General features: G+C 43.9%; 1 protein-coding gene and 1 pseudogene across 1 annotated transcript; both read right to left on the reverse strand.

Annotated features, from left to right (window-relative positions):
- Window positions 1-4,869: 4,869 nt before the first annotated feature.
- Window positions 4,870-8,864, reverse strand: LOC104920023 (gap junction delta-2 protein). Its single transcript, XM_010732176.3, has 2 exons — window positions 8,265-8,864; window positions 4,870-6,847 (listed from the first exon to the last, which is right to left on the reverse strand). Exons 1-2 carry the CDS (start codon window positions 8,333-8,335, stop codon window positions 6,010-6,012), a joined length of 909 nt encoding a protein of 302 aa, XP_010730478.1. The 5' UTR covers window positions 8,336-8,864; the 3' UTR covers window positions 4,870-6,009.
- Window positions 8,865-14,331: 5,467 nt separating this feature from the next.
- LOC113746881 (uncharacterized) lies at window positions 14,332-26,292 on the reverse strand (annotated as a pseudogene).
- Window positions 26,293-26,633: the final 341 nt, after the last annotated feature.

The raw sequence follows: 26,633 nt of genomic DNA on the forward strand, positions 1-26,633 counted from the left end.
TGCTGGAGGTCTCACAGGAGGGGGAGGGTCGCGACTGTGTAGTGGAGGTGATGCTGGCGGTCATCAACAGGGGAGGGGAGGTCTCGACTGTGTAGTGGAGGATGCTGGCTGGTCATCACAGGAGGGAGGTCTCGACTGTTAGTGGGGTGGATGCTGGCTGGTCATCACAGGAGGGAGGTCTCGACTGTGTAGTGGAGGTAGATGCTGGCTGGTCATCACAGGAGGGAGGTCTCGACTGTGTAGTGGAGGTAGATGCTGGCTGGTCATCACAGGAGGGAGGTCCTCGACGGTGTAGTGGAGGTAGATGCTGGATGGTCATCACAGGAGGAGGTCCGACGTGTAGTGGAGGTAAGATGCTGGATGCTCAACGGAGGGAGGTCTCGACTGTGTTAGTGGGGTAGATGTGGCTGTCATCACAGGAGGGAGGTCTCGACTGGTGTGGAGGTAGATGCTGGATGTCATCACAGGAGGGAGGTCTCGACTGTGTAGTGGAGGTAGATGCTGGATGACTGTCATCAGCTGCAAAGATGGAACATCATGCTCCGGTTTCTTTAGGTACTAATGTAAGGAACTTCAGCAATGATCCTAAGAAATGTATAGGGAAGGAAAATAGGCTGATTGGTTAATAGGCTATATAGTCTACATGGGTTTTAATATTTCACATTTTTAACAATTCTTCAAAAACACAGTTCATTGTTATTGTAGACTGAACCAATTGTATAGTTAAGTTTACACAAATGATTTGACATTGCAAAATCGGCACAGATGAATGATTTAATGCACAGCTTGAAATGCAGTTGCGCTGTAAATTAATAAATACAGACTAGTGGCCTTACTGTCACAGATTGGCTGATGGACAGCTTTCACCTTTCCAAACAACTACTGTGGTCTAATAACATGCCACGTTTAAAAACAATAGTTCTGGTTCGAATACATCATTGGTTCTAATCTAAATGGCAATCGTAAAGCCACAGCATCTATGTGTATCTTGTATTACCTTAATAGGCTTTAAAATCAAACTACTATTGTATGTAGGCTACTTCATAATATAGTAATAGCTTTTGACGTTTAAGAAAACAACATTATAAAGTCTGGTCATGCTAGCGTGAGTGAAACTAGACTAGTCTAGCACCATTTGCACAACACATTTATATCAACGGTAGGGAAAAAATACTTATTGACTCTGTTCATTATTATATTGCTACTGACTACCACCATCTTGCTTTCTTCTTTCCTCTTCTTCTTTTTTTCTTCTTTCTTTTTTCATTCCCGGATGGATAGCTTCTCTTCATAATTTAGCTCTCTAATTTTCTCTCCATAGTAGCTAGCGCAAGAGGTCTACCAACGTCAAAAAATTGTTCACGATGTTTACGACAGGTTCCGATTTGCGCATAAGCGCAGCAAGGGATCCCTCTGCCAAGCCGGATTGCTTGAAGACCTTTTGTCACTCAAAAATGTGGTCACGCAATGGGCTGCTTAGCATTTTTGTTCCTCCCACAAGCTTGTTGTAAACGGGAAACCCACGAAAGTCAGACTCAGCGAATGAATTTCAAAACGCAAATTTCGTTTCTTCATCTCGACTCTGGTGCAATTTTTCGACTCTCTGTCGCCAGCTAGTGGGGGCCCCAAGCAGCTGATTGGCTGCCTGGTGAGAAAAATCGCCTCTGCCCCTGGGGTCAAAGGCTGCCGCGCGGCAGCCAAAAAGACATGTTTTTTTAGTGAGTCCCCCAAATCTGACCCTCTTCTTTTCCGGTCACTATCTCCTGATAACTCCATCAAAGCTTTGAGGAAGGGGGCTGAATTTGAGTATCGTATCAGGACGTGGGCCACAATCACTGTGCCGAGTTTCGTACCCGTGGCCCCTTGGGAAGGGTCAGAGGTCAGCCGTTCTGTACTCAATGAGGCCTACTACCTACCTTTTTGGGATTAACTTATCAATGCTTTAAGCAGGGGTCTGAAATTTGAGTATAGATCATATATAGTCAATAGACTTCCTAAACTGATATTTACTACCCTACTTATACTGTGTACTTACACAGCCAAATATTTAATTGTCCCTATTTTTGATTCTATATTTGTTTTTTCCGTGTGCGTGTGTGTGTATGTGTGTAATGAGAAGTAGACCACAATAGTGAGATATCGAGAGCTGTCTACACATTACGTGAGATATTATTGATCTATTGGATTCATAGATGTTTTATGTACTTAAGCCAGTTATAGAGTGAAACAGAGACTGACACTGACTGAAATGTGTATTCAATATCTTATTCTGAACTTTTATGATGAACTTTAACTTTATTTCTATTGTGAATTTCAACATGTTGAACTTTGAACTGGGAACTTGTGGTGCCATCTCTGCAACCTGTGGTGGGCTGCTTTACAGATAAGCTTGCGCAGGTTCCCATGTGTCATCCCACACTTTGCCACTGTCAGGAAAAGAAAACAACAATAACAACAAAAACAACACACACACACAATATAGGTTAAAAGGATAAGTTAGGTTGTGACTTATAAGAATGTCTAGGTTGAAATATCTTCTATATTCATGTCATGCTTTATACAATTTCATTTTAATCCAAATTAGTCAAATCAAATCAAATACTACTACTAGGCCTCGTTAAGTACAGAATGGCTGACCTCTGACCCTTCCCAAGGGGCCACGGGTACGAAACTCGACACCGTGGTCGACCATGCTGTCCCAATGCGCAGTTGGAGATTTCAGGCCCCTATCTCAAAGCGTTGATGAGTTATCAGGGGATATGGCCTTGACCTTGGGGTCGGCTTGAGGTGGCTCAGATATGTTCTGTGACTGTCAATTTACCAGTGTGACGGCATGCTTTTTAATAAAACACACCCTATCAAATATGTCAAATCGACTTTGATGATTTCTTCGACAAAACACTGAACAAAACTCACATGGTGAGTGTGCTGCATTGTGCTTTTGTGATCCTTTGAGCAGCCCAGAAAGCTTTCCATGAATAAAATTGTTACTGTATATGAATATATACACAGTACAGCTCCAGCACAAACTGCACACAGGAAATTCCATTTTTCCTTCTCAAAAGGTCTGTTGATAACAAGCTCTGTCTAAAAACAGACATTATAAAAAGCACATTAAACAGAGAAGTGATTAACTTTTTATTTTATCAGTCATAATATCAATGGTGACACACACAGTGTTTGTGCTGAGAAACGTTGATGATATTATTAAAAGAAATCTTTAACAACACGAGAAAAACACTTCCGGGCAGAGGGTCCTCGGTTGTCCAATCAGATTGTAGCTCGCAAATCGTCAGTGGTCGAGCATTCTGGGTAGTGTAGGCCTTTCCGCTATCCAAAACATAGGAATAAAAGTTTATTTCTCAGGCTAGAAGGAGAAAAAAAACATACTGAGGGCCACAACATGAAGCTATTTTATTGTTGAATTATCAGTGACACTTTGGCGTGTTTGTGCTGAGAAACGTTGATGATATCAATAAAAGAAATCCTTAACATAGTGAGAAAAACAGTTCCGGGCAGAGGGTCCTCGGTTGTCCAATCAGATTGTAGCTTGCAGCGTCATGTATCGCTGTGGTCGGGTTATTATTGGAGTGAATGGACGGCTGGAGCTCTGCTCTGAGCGTCTCTTACCAGCGCAAACGGATTATACTGGAGTCAATGGACAACCCAGAGCGTTTCATACAGACGTGGAAGGGTACCTTTTACGTCGGTATCAGACGCCAAGGGGCGTGACAAAGCTCCGGATTTTTTTTTACGCGTTGGGAATGAGAACGGGTTGTTAACATCTACCGGACAATGCTGAGGATGTTTTACGAGTCTGTTGTGGCCAGTGCGATCTTCTTCGCTGTCACATGCTGGGGCAGTGGGCTGAAGGTCGCAGACACCAACAGACTAAAACTGATCAGGAGAGCTGGTGATGTCGTGGGGGAGGAGCTGGATACTCTGATGACATATATACATATTGTTCCCAATAGATGATTACTTGTTTAACATATGTTGTTTGTATACCTGGAGTATTGTAAGAAAAATAATTTCCCCCTGGGATTATTAAAGTATTTCTGATTCTGATTCTGATTCTGTTTATATAGAAATAATATAAACCTTTGGATGCTGGGATGCTTTGTTTCAAGACAGAGATTATGACATATTTTTAAATATCATAAAAAAGCTCAAAATAATGGGATTGTTTATTTTAGTTATATACTGCTAAAATTATTGTTTTTGTATGCAAAGCCTGATATATTATGTTTTATATCATCATTAAAAAACATAAAAACATAAATGAGTGATCAATTAGCTTTAAGCTGAGAGCTACAGTAGAGAAGTTAAACAGTACTGTGAGATGGCCTAATATATAGTTTCAAATTTTTAGTAGATTTGTTAACAATAAGAAATATGCAGCTGTCCATCTCAATTCAGAATCCCTTTTGCCCTTCTCTTGATAAATAGACTATCCAACAGGGAGCTTGTGATTGGAGCCAGCTGCACTAATAAACCAAAGCATCAGACACAACACTTATTTATGGCTTCCAATTTATTTCAAATGCTTTCATATTTGTTTAACAGTGACATACTTTAGATTGCACATTACCAGCAGCAGTACCTATTTTCAAGATCATCCAGATTAAAATCAGATCAATAACCCTGGAATATGAACTAAGGTTGGTTTTTCCTGTTGCAAATTAAAACATCACACCAATTTAATCCAGGTCTTCACATAATATAGGATGATAATCCAAAAAGGGATTTCATGTTTTTTTTATTTTTGTATATATCTCTGGATAATGGTTACTTTACATATGTACTGTATATGTATGGCACCTGATGACATGAAAACAAGAAACATCACAAATAAAAGAAAATAGCCGCTCAGGTGTAAGAGAAAATAAATGATGGCAGGTTTTCACCTTCCTTCAGTTAAAGCAAAGGAGCCATCATTTAGTTTAAGGTCAGTGGTGCGAGCACAGACATCCAAAACAATGAAATTTCCAAGAGACAGGTGTTTGAGATAATAGATATACTGCCAGAATGTGTACTGTACTGTGTACCACAGATTGTGTAGTAGTGATTGGAACAATTGAAATGTAAATGAAGGAATGTCACAGCTCTGAGCGGATAGGCATGTTCATTTGGCTTATTAGTGCAAAAATATACTCAGTGTCCACCAGGGGACATCAGAAAATTACTCCAATCTGATACAATATATGGCCAAGAGTATGGATACTTGTGTATACAAGTGTACTTTGGGTCTGTGGTGGTTCATAGTTTAGGCTGGTACTTCCAACAGTTTGTTTGTCCCTCTCCTGTTACAACAATTCCCGTTTGCACAAAGCCAGCGCCATGATACAATGGTTTTCCAAGTTTGAGGTAAAGAACTTGACTGGCCTACACAAAGTTGAGACATCAACCCCATCCAACACCTCTGTGAGGATGGGGAACTGTTTGTGAGCCAGGCCTTTTAACACATGTATGGATCTCATTGGTGCGCTTTTGGTTGAATGCAACCATAAGAGTGGAGGCTGCTATAGCAAAACATAATGCTCAATGAAATGTTAAGGTGTCCACATACATTTGACCATGTAGTGTATCAGCTCTTCCTCTTGAGAAGCACTTTACATAAAAGAAAACACAAATTCAAACAAATGTGTGGTCCTCGTTCTCTCTCCATAAAAGACAAATTAGATGGATACCATGCCAAATTTATTATGACGTCAGCCATGTTAAAGGCCAATCTTAGAGAAAATTTCCAGTCTTAAAGAAACAGTTAGACATAAAGTCTCCTACTTAGTTTCTGGTGTTTCCTAGACACACAAAATCTGCAACATTTTGACTTCCACTGAAAATCCCCTCAACTCAGTTTCAGAATGTTATACTTGTTTTGTTTGAATACTAAATACTAATAAATAGTTATAGCTATAAATTTATACAGTCATAAATACTTATGCTGATTTTGATAACTACTTTCTGTACAGCTGTCCTGCAGCCTCCTCATGTGTATGTAACAGGCAGTTACACGTATGCAGAGTCACTGGACTGAGTGCGCCCAAAGCTGGGCATACTCATCCTGGGCAAGTCTTTGTTCCGGATCTCATAAATGGACTTCCTCCTGGCCTGCACTCCTCTCACAGCAGTTTTGATCTTCCTCCAGCCAAGGTGGTTGAGCTCTGCCAAGTTTAGCACCACGCAAATGCCACTGACCGCAAACATGAAGACTAGAAACACCGTCTTCTCTGTTGGCCTGGAAACGTAGCACTCTACATCTTTTATGCAAGGGTAACGATCACACTCATACACCGCGGGAACGTTGAATCCATACAGGAAGTATTGACCCACCAGAAACCCTATCTCTAATGCGTTTCTGAACACCACCTGGATGATATAGAACCTGGAAATGCCCTCCTGCCGTCTAATTTTTGACTTGGTAGTTCGCAGGGCTGAGCTGGGGATGTCCTTGACATCCAGGCAGTCGGGCTCTGCCTCCTTGTTGGAGTTTTCTGTGTTCTGTAGCACTCCGTTCACAATGGTGTTCTTGATCTTCTTGCTGTCATGCTTTAAGTCCTGGTCTTTGTCCAAGGAAAGGTACACTGTGGAGTAGCGCCGCTCCCTCTGCTTGGCAGACTGGTGCACAGAGTAAGTGATAAAGCAGAGGCTGGGGCAACACACCATGATGATCTGGAACACCCAGTACCTGATGTGAGAGATTGGGAAAGCCTTGTCATAGCAGGCCTGATTGCAACCCGGCTGTAAGGTGTTACACACGAACATGGACTGCTCGTCATTGTACACAGTCTCTCCAACTATCGCCACGATCAGAATCCGGAAGATCACCACCACAGTCAATAGGATCCTGAGGGAAAACAACAGGATTGGATTCACATTTCCATTTCCAAGTTAACACAGTTTTTTGTTCACAAGCCTCAAACCAGATCTCTCAGAATTTGTTGAACTGATACTGAAGCAAACATCACAAACTTTGTTTTGTTTTTTGATAGAAATATACCTGTAGCTGTCAGGTGAGATACAGTGGGACACACCTAGTGTTTGTAAGGGGCCAGTGGTTCCCAACCCAGGGTTTCAGATTTTCTCCTTATCATTGCTCATTTTCCTAATAATGAATTGAGATGATTTGACTTATTTATACTCTTTGTTTTAATGAGTCACCGGCTAAAGGTTTAGGAACCGTCCTTTATTGACTAAAATGTCTGCAATCCATCCAATAGCCAGCTTTGCATAGGGGAGACATTAGGTTGTCCATGGCCACTCTTTGCTCATATTGGAGGTGTTGTTTTCTGACTGCGTGCTGGTGTTGCTATAACAGCAACACCTATGATGAAAAAACAACCACAAATAAAGATGACTAGAAGAAGTGAAATGTAAAAAAATAAGTATTTGTTGATTATATGGGACTAAAAGTTTTGAGTGTTTTTCAGTGACAGATGTAATCCAAAATGATGATCTGATACTTTGCAATAAAAAATAAAAGTTTAATCCCACAAATAAACCTTGGTTTATTTCTTCTGCAGAGAGTGAGCATAACCTCACTTTATAAAGGGATTATAACTTTGTAACTGATAAATATTTCATCATACAGCATATATGAATGTGTGTACATATAGTCTAGGTGTACATGTGAACATTATGTCAATATATATGTGGGGGCATGGATGTGCATATATAGCCATGTATCATACATTTTTCATGTGAGACATGAAACAAATGATGATCTGGGAAAATGAAGCAAATCATTACTGAGTAATTAATCATTAACTAAGTCTTGTGTTATTGCCTGGCTGAAGTATGTCTGATTAATGGATTATAATTGATCTTTAAGCATTAATGATTTATTAAACATTAATGATCACGCTGCTTATACTTGGCTCCATATGTTTGTAATGTGAGTTTGGGAGTGAGGGACAGTAGGTCACGGTTCGTGGAAGCTGTCCACTGAAATCTAACCCGTCTAACCCGTGGCTCTCCTGTTGTCATTCATCAGAATGGACTAATAATTAACACAATTAATCGCCCTTAAAATGATCAAAGATGAAATCACCTATTTTCTTTTCTTTTTTCATTTACAATGTTTTGGTGTGAGTAACCACATTGCTCTTCTTCAGTCTGACCTCGAATAAAAACTTTTCACCTCCTCAAGAACGACCTGTTTCTTTTCTTTTCTTTTCTTTTCTTTTCTTTTCTTTTCTTTTCTTTTCTTTTCTTTTCTTTTCTTTTCTTTTCTTTTCTTTTCTTTTCTTTGCCACAACTCTTACCTTCCGATCATAGTAGAGTGCTGCTGAACAGCCGCCTCCAAGAGACGCTCTAATATGGTCCACTCCCCCATGATTGTTCATTCGGAGAAGATCACGCACAAATTATACAGACGAAAAAGATCTTACAGTTCTCCTTGTATGTGTCCGAGAGCTCCGACAAAATCCAGTAAATGCGTGGACATGTGTGTGTGTGGGAAGCCTGAGCGCTCCTGTCCTCCACGCGCTGATTGGTAGAGAGTCCTCCTGAGCGGCTGTGTCGGCTCGTGTGCGCACGGAAGGCGGGTTGTGTGTGTGTGTGTGTGAGAAAGAGCGCAGTGGGGAGCACACTGTGCCGCTCAACGCTAATCCCGCTTTACTTCTTTGCGTCACACGCACAGGGTTCGGTGTGTTGGAGAGGCCATGGAGCCCACGTCTGTCCTGAGCACCATCCATCCATGGTCCGCTGTGGTCCGGGTGAGATGATGGTGATGTGCTGAGCTGCAAAAAGTGCTGATCAGCATATAATCAGAGTTCTATCACAGTTATGACTATGATTATTAATAGCAGGAAAAGCACTTTTCACACATCACTTAACAACAAACTGAAGATTCTGATGTATGAACATCTAACAGCTCAATAAATTGATAAATATAAATATAAACTAACAGTAGTAACACAATCAGCTGTAATGTAATAGTACCAGAAGAAGGAGAAGTAGTGTTGTAGTTGCAATCCAGTGTGTACTGATAGCTGGAGAGGCCGGTTCACATCCTGAGTGCTGAGGTTCCCTTGAGCAAGCCACCAAATCTATAACTGCTCCCAAGGCACTGCTACATGGCAGCCCACCACTCTGACATCTTCTTCTTCTTCGTCTTTGTTTCTATTTAAACGTTCAAGCACGTTAAATAATAAAAAAAAAATAACTTAATAATAAGATAATAAGATGTGTTTACTGTGGTCTGTGAGTGTGAACTTTTGCATGAAAGTAGATGTGATACAACTGAACAGAAAATGTGTAGAACTAAGATTTAATAAATAGTTTCTTATTGGTGTCATTTGTTTATGTATTTGGAGATCTATGTCATATTTGTGTCAGATTATTTTGTGTTTGTGTTTGTCTCTGTAAATAGTGATGCATAGCTTCCCCCTTCCTTAACAAAAGGCACCAACGCCTTTTGTGTTTGTAAATTGTGACGCCTAGACTTAACCTTGCACCTGAATACAAGATCCTGCAGGATACTTCAGGTGTAAAGCATAGCAGTGGGGGCCGGCGCCAATACTTGCAACAGACAGAAGGGGCCGCCCTGATGGGCATCTCCTTGAGCAGACAAAGGGATGTGAAAGGAGTGCCCCTCAGGTATAAATATCTAGGTGTCCCCAGATTCGGGGTCTTTTCTCCATCTTTCACCGCTCTCATGTTGAACTGACCTTTTCTTTGCAAAGAAAATAAAAACCTTGTCGGCCGGCAGAAGTCTCTATTTTAATTCTTCACCAGCAGCAGAGGAAAATTTCCACAACAGTCATTTATTTAACGTACATTACTTACGCAAAACATGATGTTTTCCTAAACCAGTGTCAAAACGTTAACCACGTACAGTACTTATTGTTACCATGATGAAGAGTCATGCTTCATTGTTCTCTAAACAAAGACGGGCCAATGAATTCCCAGGTGTGTGAACCTATAATATGAGATAAGTCAGTCCTGGTTTACTGGTAAGAGATATATATTATTAGATATATATCATTACAAATCTAACAGTGTAACCATCTGCTATCTGCTTTCAAGTCAGTTCCTTCACAGTGTCTCTGGCTGCAGTCTACTAATACTGCAGCTGCTGCTGTTCTTTTGAAGTTGTATGTTTCTATATATTTATATTTATTTATATAAGTACAGCACTGCCACCCCCTCTTTTCAAACTGCATGGTTCATTATGAATGTATGGTGAACAAATGACGGACAAGTCAAGTTGAACTGAACACCACATACTGTATCACAACACACTCCACCTTTGTTGCTGATGAAGGCACATCCACAAGTTTAAGGTGGATGTTGTAGGGAAGTCGGCTTTGAGTTGTGTTGTATAGAGTAGGGTGAGGTGAATTGGATAAACCTGGTTCTTGAGTAATCTCTTTAACTGCCTTGCTTTGTTTCCACATATAGCACAACTTAAGAGGACGACCTGCAGTATTTTAACAGTAAGTCCATTAATACACTGCTCATGGTAACTGATTTAGCAAGGATATATATCAATAAGTAAAACACCAATTTCTATGCACCTCATTGACTCAGGAGTGAACAGTGTGTCACCACAGACACAGATATGTAAGTACGTCAAAAGCAGTTTCTGTTTTTTCTGCAGGGTTGTCATGTGGATTAACCTAGCATTAGCAACAAGTGCCAGGTTGCTACAGATAAACTGCTTTATACAATTTTATATTTGAGGTTGATGAAGAAATTCTGTTCATTCTATTTACAGATTGTCAGAATCCTGTTCTCATGCAAGGGCAGTTCTTACTTCTACTGAACCTGATATTAAGATGTGAGATACAGCATGTGCTACTTTTTGCAAACTGATCTGAACTGAACTTCTTTAAAAAAAATTCTAATCACGAATTTGTACATACAATATTATTTATAAATACAGTAAAACATAATAATGTAATATCACTTATATAATATGGTGTATTATGAGTACTTTTATTGAGTAAAATATTTGAATACCTTGTCAACCTCTTATTTATTTATCCATCATAAATCATGTGAGTAAATTATGACCTATAGTCTATTATTGTCAGCATCAAAAGAGAAGAAGTGTCAACTTAGTGCTATCTAAGGATAAAGACATTTTTGGAAATATTTGCATGCTTTTTGTTGTTGCTGGTGTTTTTACGTTTGATTTTTGACTTGAAGTAGCTGTTCAGTGTTGTAGTAGCTCCTCCAGGCCGGTCACTTTTTGAAGGTTTCGGTCTTGTCTCTGACAAAGAGGACTCAGGATTTTATTGGTTTCATTTTATTGGAATTTATTCATTGGTCAAGACCACAACTGTGGGGATATCACTCGTGTTTCCCATTAATTACAATCAATATTTTATGAAGCAGGTCATTCAAAATAAATTAATTCATTAATATGAACTAGTACAGTTTGGCTGATACAGCTGCCAGCAATCAATGGTTGCCCCCAAAAATCCTGTTTGGAGCACCTTTAATATTAACCATCAAATATTCAGCCAAGCCATAGTATACATGCTATTATATATTTGAAAATGTATGGAAGGAAATCTGCAGGATTTACTGAGAAGGCTGGGAGATGTGGTCCTCACCCAAACAGACTTGGTGAATATTAGCTACCTAAGTTGACCATATACTGTCTGGTCTCAGTCTTGACTTGGTTCCAACCCCTCAGTCTTGGTCTTGTCTCAGTACACTCTGGTCTTGGTTTAGCTGGTCTTGACTACAAGAGTGCCTGCAGCTATGAGACACTTTTACTTGTGAAATGTAAATGAAACGGGCTTGTGTAGGACCCAAATGCAGCACAACAGCAAGGGATACTTAATAATGTTCCTTATTGAGAAACTCACAGCAGGCGATATGGCAGGTGAGAGAGAGGGAATAAGTCCTGAGTTCAATCGGAGAGTCTGTGGCAACGAACTGGAGCAGGGGGACAGACTGCCCGGGGAAACCTCCAAACAGCCAGGGAAACAGGCAGACAGACACCAGAAACACTGAGGCAGAACTCGTGGTCGGGGACGAAAAGCTGAGGTGATTACCCCTCGTCCTCAGATGAAGAGTCCACAGAGGACGATGGCGGGTCCACCTCGCTAGGGCCGGGGATGGGTGGGGCACCAGAGGCGCTCAGGCGGGGGTTATCAGTGGACAGGCATATCCTGGAGGGCTGGTCCGGGTGCTGCCGGTGGAAGTCAGTAATGAGCTGAGGGTCAAGGATGTAGCTGGTGGGGACCACACCTCTCCTCTGGACCATATCCTCCCCCAGTCAACCAGGTTACTGGATGCCCTCCCACGGCGACGAGAGCAGATAAGCCGTCGAACCGTGTAGGCTGGGTTCCATTGATAAGGGCGAGGTGGCGGAGGAGTCGGGGTAGCAGGAATCAAGGGACTCTCCAGAACCGGCTTGATTTTTGAGACATGGAATGTGGGGTGTACTCGCATGGACCTGGGAAGCTTGAGGGACTGCAGCAGGGTGATGACCTTCTGAATTTCGTAGGGGCCGATGAACTTGGGTGCCAGTTTCTTCAGTCGACCCGGAGTGGTAGGCCCGGGTTGACAACCACACCTTCTGTCCCACTCGATAAGCAGGAGCCGAGGTGCGGCGACGATTGGCCAAGGCTGTGTAACGGCCCACCAACCGCAGGAGAGTGGATCTGGCCTGGGACCAGGTGCGGCGACACCGGCGGATGAAAGCCTGTACAGAGGGGCAAGAAACCTCCCTCTCCTGGGCTGGAAATAGGGGTGGCTGGTATCCAAAGCACACTGAAAAGGGAGAGACCAGTGGAGAGCTGAGGAGTGTGTTATGGGCATATCTACCCAGACAACTGCAGCTCGACCAGGAGTGGGGTGACTGGAGACCATACACCGGAGAGCACCTCCATCTCCTGGTTTTTTCCACTCCGTCGGGCCGTTAGATTGAGGATGAAACCCGGATGACAGGCTGGCCGTGGCCGATGAGAGAGCAGAAACTCCTCCAAAAAAACGAGGAGAACTGCTGCGCCCTCGGTCAGAGACCACATCGACTGGAAGACCATGGAGCCGGAATAGTGCTGGAGGACCATTTCAGCAGTCTCTTTGGCTTAAGGGAGCTTGGGAGGGGAATGAAGTGGGCCATCTTGCTAAACCGGTCTACCACGGTAAGGATAGTGGTGTGTCCTAGAGATGGTGGTAGACCGGTCACAAAGTCCAGAGATATGTGGGACCAGGGACGATGGGGAACTGGAAGCGGGAGCAGTGACCAGCAGGAGCCTGGTGGGAGGATTTGGTCCGGTTGCAGACAGGGCAGGCCTTGACAAACCCCTGGGTGTCCAGGTCCAGAGTCCCACCAGAATCGGCGCTGAAGAACCTCCTTGGTCCTCTGGATCCCTGGATGGCAGGTGAGGTGCGTGTTGTGGGCCCACTGGAGCACCTCAGAACGGAGGTGGGCCGGGACGAAGAGCCGGTTGGGAGGACAGGCGCTGGGCCTGGTTGCTCCCCAGCGCCGTCCTAACTCTCTCCTCAATCCCCATGTAATGGGGCGGCCAGGCGAGAGAGGGAAGGATGGTGTCCGCTGCTGTGGAACCCTTCCTCTTCCTTCAGGAACTGGCGGGAGAGGGCGTCAGGCTTAACATTGCGGGTTCCCGGGCAATAGGAGAGAGTGAAATTGAATCGGATGAGAAAGAGGGACCAGCGGGCCTGCCTGGAGTTCAGTCTTCTGGCTGACCTGATGTATTCTAGGTTCTTGTGGTCTGTCCATACGAGAAATGGTTGTTCGGCCCCCCCAGCCAGTGACCCACTCGTCCAGTGCCAATTTGACCGCCAGAAGCTCCCGATTTCAATGTCATAGTATTTCTTTGCGGGAGTCAGGCGTCGAGAGAAAAAGGCGCAGGGGTGGAGCTTCTGGTCATCAGTAGCCCGCTGAGACGGACAGCTCCACCCCGCATCAGAGCGTCTATTCCAACCACGAACTGTCTCTTGGGGTCGGGCATACGCAGGATAGACGCAGAGGTGAAGCGATTCTTGAGGGTCTGGAAGGCATCTGTGGCGGCGGAGGACCAGCTGAAGGGGACTTTTGGAGGAGGTGAGAGCGTGTGAGGGGCTGCCACCGGCGGTATCCCCGAATGAAAACGGTAAAAATTGGCGAACCCCAGGAATCTTTGTAGCTGCCTTCCGGGAGTCAGGAACAGGCCAGGCGCGACGACTGAGACCTTGGCTGGATCCATCTGGATGCTCCCCGGGCCGACAATGTATCCAAGAAAGGAGACTGATGGAGCATGGAACTCGAATTTCTCTGCCTTACAAAACAGCGATTTTCCAGGAGCAGTTGAAGAACCCCCTGAACATGGTGAGTGTGGTCCTCCTTGGCTTGGAGAAAATAGAATATCACCAAGTAGACGAGACATGCTTGTTAAGCATGTCCCGGAGCACGTCGTTGACCAGAGCCTGGAAGACGGGGGGCGTTGGTGAGGCCAAAAGGCATCATCAGGTATTCATAGTGTCCATAGGTGGTGTTGTGAATGCTGTCTTCCACTCGTCGCCCTCCCGAATTCGCACCAGGGGGTAGGCGTTGCGGAGGTCCCAGTTTGGTGAAGAAGGTAGCTCCCCTCCAGGAGTTCAAAGGCAGACGAGATGAGGGGAGGGGATACCGATTCTTCACCGTTATGTCGTTGAGGCCTCGGTAGTCGATGCAGGGCCTCAATGATTTGTTCCTTCTTCTCGACAAAAAAGAACCCCGCTCCAGCAGGGGAGGATGACGGACGGATGATGCCAGCCGCCAGGGAGTCGTTAATGTAGTCCGTCCCCATGGCCTTCCTCTCTGGTGCAGACAGGGAGTATAGATGACCCTCGGGGAGGACTGGTGCCGGGTAGAGGATTATGGCACAGTCATATGGACGGTGGTGGAGGCAAAGAGGGTCGCCTTCGCCTTGCTGAAAACCTCCCTGAAATCGTGGTACTCTGGCGGGACCCCCATCAGATCAGGAGCCAACGTGGTGCAGGGCCTGGACTGAGGAGCGGAGGCCGCTTGAGACAGACTTGGTGACAGGCCGAGCTCCAGCCCAGAATGGCTCCCGTCGCCCAGTCATGTGGGGATTGTGGCGCCGGAGCCAGGGATATCCCAAAATGAGTGGGATACGCAGAGAGTCCAAGATGTGAAACGTGATAGTTTCGTGGTGGTTGCCGGAGAGAAGCATCTGCACTGGAACAGTCTGATGAGTGACGGTCCCCAGCAGGTGACCGCCAGGGCGTTGGGCGGGACAGGCTGAGGCAGCGGAACCCTTTCTATCTCCAACTGCTGGGCCAGCTCTTCATTTATAATGGAGACGTCGGCGCCAGAGTCAATGAAGACGGCAAGGAGTGGGAGCCCCCGTGGTAGCAGCAGGCGACCATGGCAGAGGGGCGTTTCCTGAGGGACAGTTCAGAGGTCGGACTCACCAGTACATACCTCTGACTGGTGGAGACCTGGCTTTTTGCTGGACACCTGGAGATGAAGTGTCCGTCTTGTCCACAGTACAGACATAGGTTGTGTCTTTGACGACACTGGCGTTCCTCTGGTGACAGAGTGGTTCTGCCAACCTGCATAGGTTCTGAATCTCCCCTCTGAGGTTCAGGCCGGGAAGAGGATACCTCCGGTACTGCACGGAACTGGGAAGGAAGAGGATGCCCAAACCGTCCTCGCTGTCTCTTCTCTCCCCGCCGGCCTGGATGCGTCGGCCCACCCGCCGTGTGAGTTCGATGAGCTCATCCAAATGGCAGGGAGATCATAGGACACCAGCTCGTCCTTAACATACTCCTCAAGCCCCTGTAGGTAGGCGTCGCACGGGGCCTCGGTGTTCCATTTACTCCTGCCGCAGCCCTGGTGCGAAAGCAATAGAGTAGTCACCATGGAGCGGTCCCCTGGTGGAGGTTCAGGAGACCGCCCATAGCATCTGGACCCTGGGAAGGTGGGCCAAAAACCTTCCGAAGCTCAGCAGCGAAGTCTCTGAAGGAGCTGCAAGCAGGAGTTTGATGTTCCATTCAGCGGTTCCCCACAGGCGGGCCCTCCCCGTGAGGTGATTAATGGTGAACGCCACTTTGCCTCCTCAGAGGCGAATGTGTGTGGCTGCAGGGCGAACAGGATGAGCAGTTCGTAATAAACGGTTACAGAGCTCTGGGTTCCCCGCAAACGTTCCGGAGCCCCCAACTCGGGGTTCAAGAAACTGGACAGGGGCGTTGGTTGGAGTACGGCAGCAGGCGCTGTTGCAGGTAGGTTCTGGACCATATCTGTGAGAGCACAGCAGTGAGCTGCTGGATCTGTGAAGCTAATGCCGCTAATGTCTGCTCCTGGTTAGCGGCAGCCTGTTGTTGAGTGACGGTAGCCTGGCGTACCTCGGTGCGGTGGAAGCAACCAAGCCTCGTGTCGCTGGAGAAGTTCTCCACCCTCTCCAGGCGTAGCTCTGGCGAAGCGGTGGTGCTGGATCCATGCTTTGGCCAGATTGTATGAAACGGGCTTGTGTAGGACCCAAATGCAGCACAACAGCAAGGGATACTTAGTAATGTTCCTTATTGAGAAACTCACAGCAGGCGATATGGCAGGTGAGAGAGAGGGAATAAGTCCTGAGTTCAATCGGAGAGTCTGTGGCAACGAAACTGAGCAGGGGGACAGACTGCCCGGGGAAACCTCCAAACAGCCAGGGAAACAGGCAGACAGACACCAGAAACACTGAGGCAGAACTCGTGGTCGGGGACGAAAAGCTGAGGTGATTACCGGGGCAGAGACAGACGAGCAGGTCAAAGGCAGGCAGGGTCGGCAACGGGAGATCAGTCCGGACAAAAGTGCTGGAAAGACTTGCATGACGCGAAGAACAATCTGGCAAAGAGTGTCTGGAGGTTGGTGCTTAAATACAGGGTTGATTACTGATGAGGAGCAGGTGTGGGAGGCGGGAGAAACCATGGTGACTGATGAGGAGGCGGGGCTGACAGGTGAGTGGAAAGTTACTGGGTGCAGGTAAGAGGGAAAAGCAAGCAGGGGACCGGAGTGGATTGTGACAGTAAAACTGAGACTCCATGCATTGATACGGTTTCATGTTTATTAAAGTGGGACGGATTTACAGTTTGTACATTCCATCCACATTGGCATTGATTTAGAAAGCAAGAAACAAGTACAAATGCAGTATATACATACCAGTATACATATATTTATAAAATACAATAGAATTTTTTTTCCACACAAGTATATTGTATTATTTTTATTTGAAGTTATGGTTAAGAGGCCTTTTTACGCAAGCTACACTTAGACTGTTCAGACAGAAAAGATGCTGTGCATAAGCAGTGCATTTCTGTCATGGATAGGGAGTCAAGCCTACAGTATCTACAATATTTAGATCCCCCATGTTAGAAAAATAGTCCCATGTTTGCGCAGAGTTCCCTACAGAAATGGGTTGCAATTACAGAAGGCTAGCATCAACAGCACAGGCACCAGAGAAACAAGCAAAAACACACAACAGTGATACAACGGTTATGTACAGAATACTCATTCTTTTTTCTTTTCTTTTTTGTATGTTTATGACAAATGTTTATTATATGCCTGCCTAAAGTGATGCAATTATGATGGCTGTTCATCTCCCACCCTTAAATATTGAGTTAATAAATTATGTCTATAACACAACAGTGTATATATTTTGCATTGTTGTAGCCATTTATTCTCTATATTTCATAATGTTCAAATTCAAATCTTCACTTTAAACAGGTGAAGATGCCATTAAATATATTGTAATTGATTTAAATAGTCATATATTTTTGTACTTTAGCTGCATTGTTGTAACACAACAGGAAATATAAATATATAAATATATACACACTTATATACATCAGATTTTTGGAGCCCGGCTGACATCGTCCCAGGCTTGTCAGTGTAACGGGGGTTACATCAGTCAGCCCTAAAATGAGAGCTGTGGTCTCACAAATGTAGTGCCGTCTGCCATTACATATGTCATCCCAGGAGTTCAACTAGTCCTCCGCTCCAATGTGTGTTGGTGGAACAATGGCAACACAGTCCTGTCCTGCCTGGCTTGTGTCCCAGGCGGCCATAGCGTTATTTGACTCCTGATCCATCCAATAAATGACATTCCACTTGATTGTGTCGCCATTGACCCAGAAGAAGGTGCCCTCCTTGACCATATCTTACAATCCAATCCATGCTGAATGAAAATCTTCGCTAGGATTCTGCTGTACATACTGAAAAGTCATGTCGGTCAAGAATGCCTGGTCTTCTTTATTCCAAACCATAGCCAGGTCACCCCCATAGTCAAGACACTCTATGCAAGCATTTTCCCACTTCTTTGGTTCATGGGACAGGATGAAGCAGCGTGAAGCGTGCTTAGTCCAGCCAGGCAGGCAGCGTGAACACTGCAGGGTGTCTCTGTTGCAGAATCTCCAAAGAAAGCCCATTTTGTTCGAGAACAGGATTGAAAGCTGGTGTTCATTAGCTGCTTTCAGCTGCATGGAGTTTAGCTGTTCATTCAATAACAGCTGGTGCAGCTGTTTGCTTTCTGCGCCTTGGCAGGTGATGATCTTCAGTGATTCGTTCAGATGGAGGTTAAGTTGTTTGTTCTCTTCCTTTATGAGGTTAAAGTTTTCCAGAGTTGAATTTAGAAACATGTTAAGCTTTTGGTTCTCCACATCCAGTTGTCTCTTTTCTTGAATCGTGTTCTCCAAGTGCAGGTTCAGTTGTGTATTTTCCTGGGAGGTCTTCTTCAAGAGCAGGTTCAGTTGTGTATTTTCTTGGGAGGTCTTCTTCAAGAGCAGGTTCAGTTGTGTATTTTCTTGGGAGGTCTTCTTCAAGAGTAGCTTCAGCTTTGTATTTTTTTCCGACATGTTCTTTTAGAGCAGGTTCAGCTCTACATTTTCTTGCAATGTTTTGTTCAAGAGTAGCTTCAGTTGTGCATTTTCTTGAGACATATCCTTCAAGTGCAGGTTCAGTTGTGCATTTTCTTGTGACGTTTTGTTCAAGAGTAGGTTCAGTTGTGCATTTTCTTGAGACATATCCTTCAAGTGCAGGTTCAACTGTGTATTGTCTTGCATTGTGTTCTTCAAGAGCAGGTTCAGTTGTGTATTTTCTTGCAACGTGTTCTTCAAGAGTAGGTCCACTTGTTTACTTTCTTGTGACATATTCTTCAAAAGCAGGTTCAGTTGTGTATTTTCTTGCAATGTGCTGTTTAAGAGCTGGTTCAGTTGTGCATTTTCTGAGACATGTCCTTCAAGTGCAGGTTCAGTTGTGTATTTTCTTGTGATGTTTTGTTCAAGAGCAGGTTCAGTTGTATATTTTCTTGCATTGTGTTCTTCAAGAGTAGGTCCACTTATTGACTTTCTTGTGAGATGTTCTTCAACAGTAGGTTCAGTTGTGTACTTTCTGGTGATGTTTTGTTTAAGAGCAGGTTCAGTTGTGTATTTTCTTGGGACATGTTCCTTAAGAATACCTTCAGCTGTGTATTTTCTTGAAATGTGTTCTTCAAGAGTAGCTTCAGCTGTGTATTTTCTTGTGATGTATTGTTCAAGTGCAGGTTCAGTTGTGTATTTTCTTGTGATGTTTTGTTCAAGAGCAGGTTCAGTTCTGTATTTTCTTGTGATGTTTTGTTCAAAAGCAAGTTGAGATGTGCATTTTCGTCCATCATATTCTTCAAGAGAGGGTCCAGTTGTGTATTTTCTTGCAATGTGCTGTTCAAAAGCAGGTTCAGTTGTGCATTTTCTTGGGAGATGTTCTCCAAGAACAGATTCAGTTGTGTGTTTTCTTGAGACACGTTCTTCAAGTGCAGGTTCAGTTATCTATTTTCTTGCAATGTGCTGTTCAAGAGCAGGTTCAGTTGTGTATTTTCTTGGGACATGTTGTCCGAGAGCAAGTTGAGTTGTACACTTTCAGGCGATGTTTTGTTCAAGAGCAGGTTCAGTTGTGTATTTTCTTGTAATGTTTTGTTCAAGAGTAGGTTCAGTTGCGTATTTTCTTGCAATGTGCTGTCCACCAGGAGGTTCAGTTGTGTATTTCCTTGAGATATGTTGTTCAAGAGTAGGTACAGTTGTGTTTTTTCTTGGGAGATGTTCTTCAAGAGGAGGTTCAGTTGTGTACTCTCCGGCAATGTTTTGTTCAAGACCAGGTTCAGTTGTGAATTTTCTTGGGACATGTTGTCTAAGAAGAGGTTCAGTTCTTTATTTTCTTGGGCGGTGTTATTCAAGAGCAGGTTCAGTTGTGTATTTTCTTGTGATGTTTTGTTCAAGAGCAGGTTCAGTTGTATATTTTCTTGCATTGTGTTCTTCAAGAGTAGGTCCACTTGTTGACTTTCTTGTGAGATGTTCTTCAACAGTAGGTTCAGTTGTGTACTTTCTGGTGATGTTTTGTTTAAGAGTAGGTTCAGCTGTGTATTTTCTTGTGATGTTTTGTTTAAGAGCAGGTTCAGTTCTGTATTTTCTTGTGATGTTTTGTTCAAAAGCAAGTTGAGATGTGCATTTTCGTCCATCATATTCTTCAAGAGAGGGTCCAGTTGTGTATTTTCTTGCAATGTGCTGTTCAAAAGCAGGTTCAGTTGTGCATTTTCTTGGGAGATGTTCTCCAAGAACAGATTCAGTTGTGTTGTTGTGTGTGTTTTCTTGAGACATGTTCTTCAAGTTCAGGTTCAGTTGTCTATTTTCTTGCAATGTGCTGTTCAAGAGCAGGTTCAGTTGTGTACTTTTTTGTAATGTTTTGTTCAAGAGCAGGTTCAGTTGTGTATTTTCTTGGGACATGTTGTCCAAGAGCAAGTTGAGTTGTACACTTTCAGGCGATGTTTTGTTCAAGAGCAGGTTCAGTTGCATATTTTCTTGCAATGTGCTGTCCAACAGGAGGTTCAGTTGTGTATTTCCTTGAGATATGTTGTTCAAGAGTAGGTACAGTTGTGTATTTTCGTGCAACGTGTTGTTCAAGAGCAGGTTCAGTTGTGATTTTTCTTGGGAGATGTTCTTCCATAGTAGGTTCAGTCGTGTACTCTCTGGCAATGTTTTGTTCAAGACCAGGTTCAGTTGTGAATTTTCTTGGGACATGTTCTCCAAGAAGAGGTTCAGTTCTTTATTTTCTTGGGCGATGTTATTCAAGAGCAGGTTCAGCTGTGTATTTTCTTGGGAGATGTTCTTCAAGAGCAGGTCCAGTTGTGTGCACTCAGGCGATGTTTTGGTCACGAGCAGGTTTAGCTGTGTATTTTCAGCAGACAACAAGGTGAAGTTATCCAGTATTGCAGTTAAGTGCAGCTTCAGTTGGTTGTTCTCAGTACCCAGAAGGGTGAGGTTCTTATGGGTGGAATTCAGAAGTTGTAAGTATTCCATTTTTAAACTGTTTCTCATTCCATGCTGTCTCCTCTGGCATATGTTGTAACTTTGCAATCAGAAATTGCTGTTTATTTATCTGACTGAAGAGGGTGCTGGTCACACCACACAAAAGCACTATCAAAAGGGAAAAAATTCCAATCCCAATTAAAATAGCTTGCCAATTGGATTGAAGTCTTTTTATCAAGATGTTTAATGTCCCTTCTGTGCCCGTTATATCTTCATCTTCTATGCCTGTTATATCTACAACTTCTGTGACTGTGAGTGTTTCTGAGTCCTCATCAGAATTTTCAAGTGGGAAACTGCAAAACAAAAGAAGACGATCACGAGATGTTCTTTTAAGCACAATGACAGGAAAAAAACACATTACAACTGCAGACTGACCTTTATGATTTCAAGGCAATAATTGTACATATGATATTTTCATCATTATCAAATAGTTGTAATCTGCTAGTCTCCTGCAGCCACTGTGGCAAGCTACCTGTGACCTATTCTTTACCTGCAGAACTGATGGAACCTCTACATAAGTAGCCTATATAGTACATTTTCCCATTATATTAGTTAATAAGTCACCATATGGCATATCTTTTTATGCAGTGGCCACGTGTGAGCCTTGTGATCCACGGCAGTATTAACTGTTTGTCTTATGACTAGGTGCCACCATATCTCACTGTGGTGGCCAGGGTCGAAGAGACCTGTTGCTGCCTTCCTAGTCATAATAGATAGCTTGTTGTTGCCGTTCCAATCTGCGTAAGCGGACATCTGTGTCCCCAGACTAGAATATGTTGACAATAACACCTCCAAGAGTAAAGACATTCTCTTTGACTAATTCTGGGGCGTATAGTATTTGGGGTGTGATCTTTGGGTTTAAAGTATATCCACCATCACGAGTTCGTCAGAATGCGAGACCGACTCAAGCACTTCAGGTGTACTTTGAGAGTGTCTCTAGTTCTCCTTGGCCAAGCGTCAATAAATAATACAGCATAAGACATCAGAGTCTCCTGAACACTTTCTTCCCTCCTGACCTCACCATTGACCTTTGACTTCAGCAATTTCTCCACAACATCTACCGTATGCTGATATCCAGTGTTGCAGTTAAGTGCAGCTTCAGTTGGTTGTTCTCAGTACCCAGAAGGGTGAGGTTCTGATAGGTGGAATTCAGAAGCTGTTTCAGCTGAATGTATTCCATTTTAAACTGTTTCTCATTTTTATACAGATGATCTTGTACAATACATTATTCAATCCAAATGTTCACATCTGTGCAAATGTATACTGCATCCAAACATTAAGTTACAGACAGCGCCGGTCCTGGCCACATTTGCGCCCTGGGTGAACCCCCCCCCCGAGGCGAACATTTTCTCGTGCGCCCTAACAGCCGCCCGTGCGCCCCTGGATGCGCCGTGCGCCCCGGGATGCGTGCGCCCCCATCGGTCTGTCCGATGCTTTTTCGGGCGTTCGTGCGCCCCCCGCGGAGAATGCGCCCTGGGCGGCCGCCCACATTGCCCATAGCTAGGACCGGCCCTGGTTACAGACTACCAGCAAATGGAAATTATTCTAAACTCTCCAAACTCCCACAACTATTCTAAACTCTCCAAACTCCCACAACTTTACTCTTGATTTATTACCTAATTTGGATTTCTTCAGTGTAAGTCATGTCATCAGTTGTACATATTCCTGCAACGTGTCCATGAAGAGAAGGCTCCTTAGTATATTTTCTTGAGACATGTTCTTCAAGAGCAGGTTCAGCTGGGTCTTTTCTTGGGACATGTTCTTCAAAAGCAGGTTCAGCTGGGTCTTTTCTTGAGACATGTTCTTCAAGAGCACAGCGCCAGTTCTGGCTACATTTGATTTAGATTGCCGCCTGTGATCAGTCTATCCCGCGCCCCCCTTCACCTTGCCAACCAAGTGTTCTCCCCCGCTCGTGCGCCCTCACAGAGACTGCGCCCTGGGCGGTCGCCCACATTGCCCATAGCTAAAACCGGCCCTGCAAGAGCAGGTTCAGCTGGGTCTGTTCTGGGGACTTGTTCTTCAAGAGCAGGTTCAGCTGGGTCTTTTCTTGAAAACAAAAAGAGAGAGATGTTCTTAAAGCACAATGACAGGTAAAAAACACATTGCAATTACAGATTGGTCTTTATGATTTTAAAACAATAATTGTATATACACTGAACAAAAATATAAACGCAACACTTTTGTTTTTGCTCCCATTTTTCATGAAATGAACTCAGAAATCTAAAACATTTTCTATATACACAAAATAACCATTTCTCTCAAATATTGTTCACAAACCTGTGTAAATCTGTGATAGTGAGAACTTCTCCTTTCCCGAGATAATCCATCCCACCTCACAGGTGTGACATATCAAGATGCTGATTAGACAGCATGAATATTACACAGGTGAACCTTAGGCTGGCTACAATAAAAGGCCACTCTGAAATGTGCAGTTTTGTTTTATTTTATTTTGTTTTATTTGTTGGTCCACTCTTCTTCAATGGCTGTGTGAAGTTGCTGGATATTGGCAGGAACTGGAACACGCTGTCCTATACCTCACACCTAGAGCATCCCAAACATGCTCAGTGGGTGACATATCCAGTGAGTATGCTGGCCATGCAAGAACTGGGATGTTTTCAGCTTCCAGGAATTGTGTACATATCCTTGCAACATGGGGCCGTGCATTATCATGCTGCAAGATGAGGTGATGGTCGTGGATGAATGGCACAACAATGGGCCTCAGGATCTCGTCACAGTATCTCTGTGCATTCACAATGCCATCAATAAAATGCACCCGTGTTTATCGTCCATAACATACTGCCTGCCCATACCATAACCTCACCGCCACCATGGGCCACTCGATCCACAACATTGATATCAGAAAACTGCTCACCCAGGAGCCTTTGATGTCTTATGCTGTAATATTTATTGACACTTGGCTAAGGAGAATTAGTGACACTCTCAAAGTTCATCAGAAGTGCCTGAGTCGGTCTCACATTCTGCCCAACTCATCCTGGTGGATAGACTTTAAACCCCAAGATAACACCACAAATACTACACGCCCAGGATTAGTCAAAGAGAATGTCTTTACCCATGTATGCAGGTGTTATTTTTAGCATATTTTAGTCTGGAGACACAGATGTCTGTTTACGCACATTGGAACAGTCAACAGCAAGCTATCTATTATGTCTATGATGGCAGCAACAGGTCTCTTCGACCCTGGCCACCACAGTGTTGAGATAGACTGGCACCTACTGTTCCCAAACAAAGCCAAAGAATTAATACTGATGAGGACCTCAAGGCCCACACGTGACCTTGTGTAACCTAAGGATAGAAAATTCCATAACCGAGAACACCTCTCCAACTTGCCAGACACCATCGAATGTGAGCATTTGCCCACTCAAGTTGGTTGCGCCGACAAACTGGAGTCAGGACCCCGATGAGTTTCCCTGAGGTGGTTTCTGACAGTTTGTGCAGAAAATCTTTGGTTATGCAAACCGATGGTTGCAGCAGCTGTCTGAGTCGCTGGTCTCAGACGATCTTTGAGGTGAACATGCTGGATGTGGAGGTCCTGGGTTGGTGTGGTTACACGTGGTCTGTGGTTGTGAGGCTGGTTGGATGTACTGCCAAATTCTCTGAAACGCCTTTGGAGACGGCTTATGGTAGAGAAATGAACATTCAATTCACGGGCAACAGCTCTGGTGGAAATTCCTGCTGTCAGCATGCCAATTGCACACTCCCTCAAAACTGGTGACATCTGTGGCATTGTGCTGTGTGATAAAACTGAACATTTCAGAGTGGCCTTTTATTGTGGCCAGCCTAAGGCACATCTGTGCAATAATCATGCTGTCTAATCAGCATCTTGATATGCCACACCTGTGAGGTGGGATGGATTATCTCTGCAAAAGAGAAGTGCTCACTATCACAGATTTACACAGATTTGTGAACAATATTTGAGAGAAATCATTAATTTGTGTGTGTATATAGAAAATTTTGATCTTTGAGTTCATCTCATGAAAAATGAGAGCAAAAAAAAAAGTGTTGCGTTTATATTTTTGTTCAGTGTATGATATTTTCATCATCATCAGATTGTTATACTCTGCTAGTCACCTGCAGCCACTATGGCAAGTTGTGACATATTCCTTCCCTGCAGAACTGATGAAACCTCTATATAATTTTCCTAGTCACCATATAGCATATCCTTTTATGAGCATATACTGTACACTGGTGTCTAAAATAACATGAGGCTAAAATGTTTGAAAAGAAAAGAAACTGTATTCTTGTATGCTCTGTCAGTGCACATGTATTTGTTTTACAATTGATGAATAAATAAATAAAATAATATGTGGCTTTATTTTATTTATTTTTATTTATTTAAATTTACTGCCAGATTGCAACATATAAACAACATAGTTGCATGATTTTATTTTCTCTCTGTCTCTCTCTCAGATAGATAGATAGATAGCTAGATAGGAGTTCACTTAAAAACTTTTATTTATAACAGCAACACCCCCTCCACTGCCTAAAAGCCGGGGTTGGTGAGGAAGGAATCAATCTGGTTGGGTTACTTCAATGAGAGGGCAAATCTAATCATTTATGTGTGATGGCATTGCGTTTCCTTGATTAATTGACGTATCAATACTGATGGTGTAGGTTGGGTGCGGAGACAGGGACCCCCCCGGGAGGGGGCGGAGTTATAACAATTAAGGTGTAGAAATTGGCCCTGAAATAAAAACATCCTTACAACAGTCTTTTAGCATGTCGAAGAGGAGATTGAAATCATTTAGTCGTTTTGTCTCGTTTCGCTTCAGGTTAACTACTAACAAACGGAAACTTTAGCTTCTGATTTATCACCTACCTGTCTTGGACTCCCTCGGTGTCAGTCATGTCTGTCTCTGGGTTTCCTCTTCAACTTTACGTGTCTCCTAAAGCAGCTAAGAGTTTTTTTTCAGGACTGTGTTGTGGCAATTTATTATTTTTTAATCTGAACCAAACGTTTAACATGATAACATGATGATTTTCGCTCTCGGGTTACCACGGCAACGGGCAGGGCGCAGTCTCTGTGAGGGCGCACGAGCGGGGGAGAACACTTGGTTGGCAAGGTGGAGGGGGGCGCGGGATAGACTGATCACAGGTGGCAATCTACGTAAGATAGAACAAGTGGGCGTGGGCGGGGGGGCACCGGCGCTGCTTGTCATTTAGGTCAGTTAGGTCATGCCAAACATGCAACTAGACCCTGTGTGTCATGTGGAGAGTTTTTACATCACGCCCACGCTACTTGATAAAAGACACCCTCATAGGATATACTTGTGTTTCCAGCTGTAGTCTCCTCCAGAAGCCTCCTCTCTTCTCACTCCTTGTCTCTTTGAAGT

Source organism: Larimichthys crocea, chromosome XI (assembly GCF_000972845.2).
Source record: "Larimichthys crocea isolate SSNF chromosome XI, L_crocea_2.0, whole genome shotgun sequence".
Lineage (NCBI taxonomy): Eukaryota > Metazoa > Chordata > Actinopteri > Sciaenidae > Larimichthys > Larimichthys crocea.

Coding starts and splice junctions, on each gene's coding strand:
- LOC104920023 (XM_010732176.3), bottom strand. CDS start 8,335: ATGGGGGAGTGGACCATATTAGAGCGTCTCTTGGAGGCGGCTGTTCAG. Junction 6,848..8,264: donor CACTCTACTATGATCGGAAG/GTAAGAGTTGTG, acceptor GTTTTCCCTCAG/GATCCTATTGACTGTGGTGG.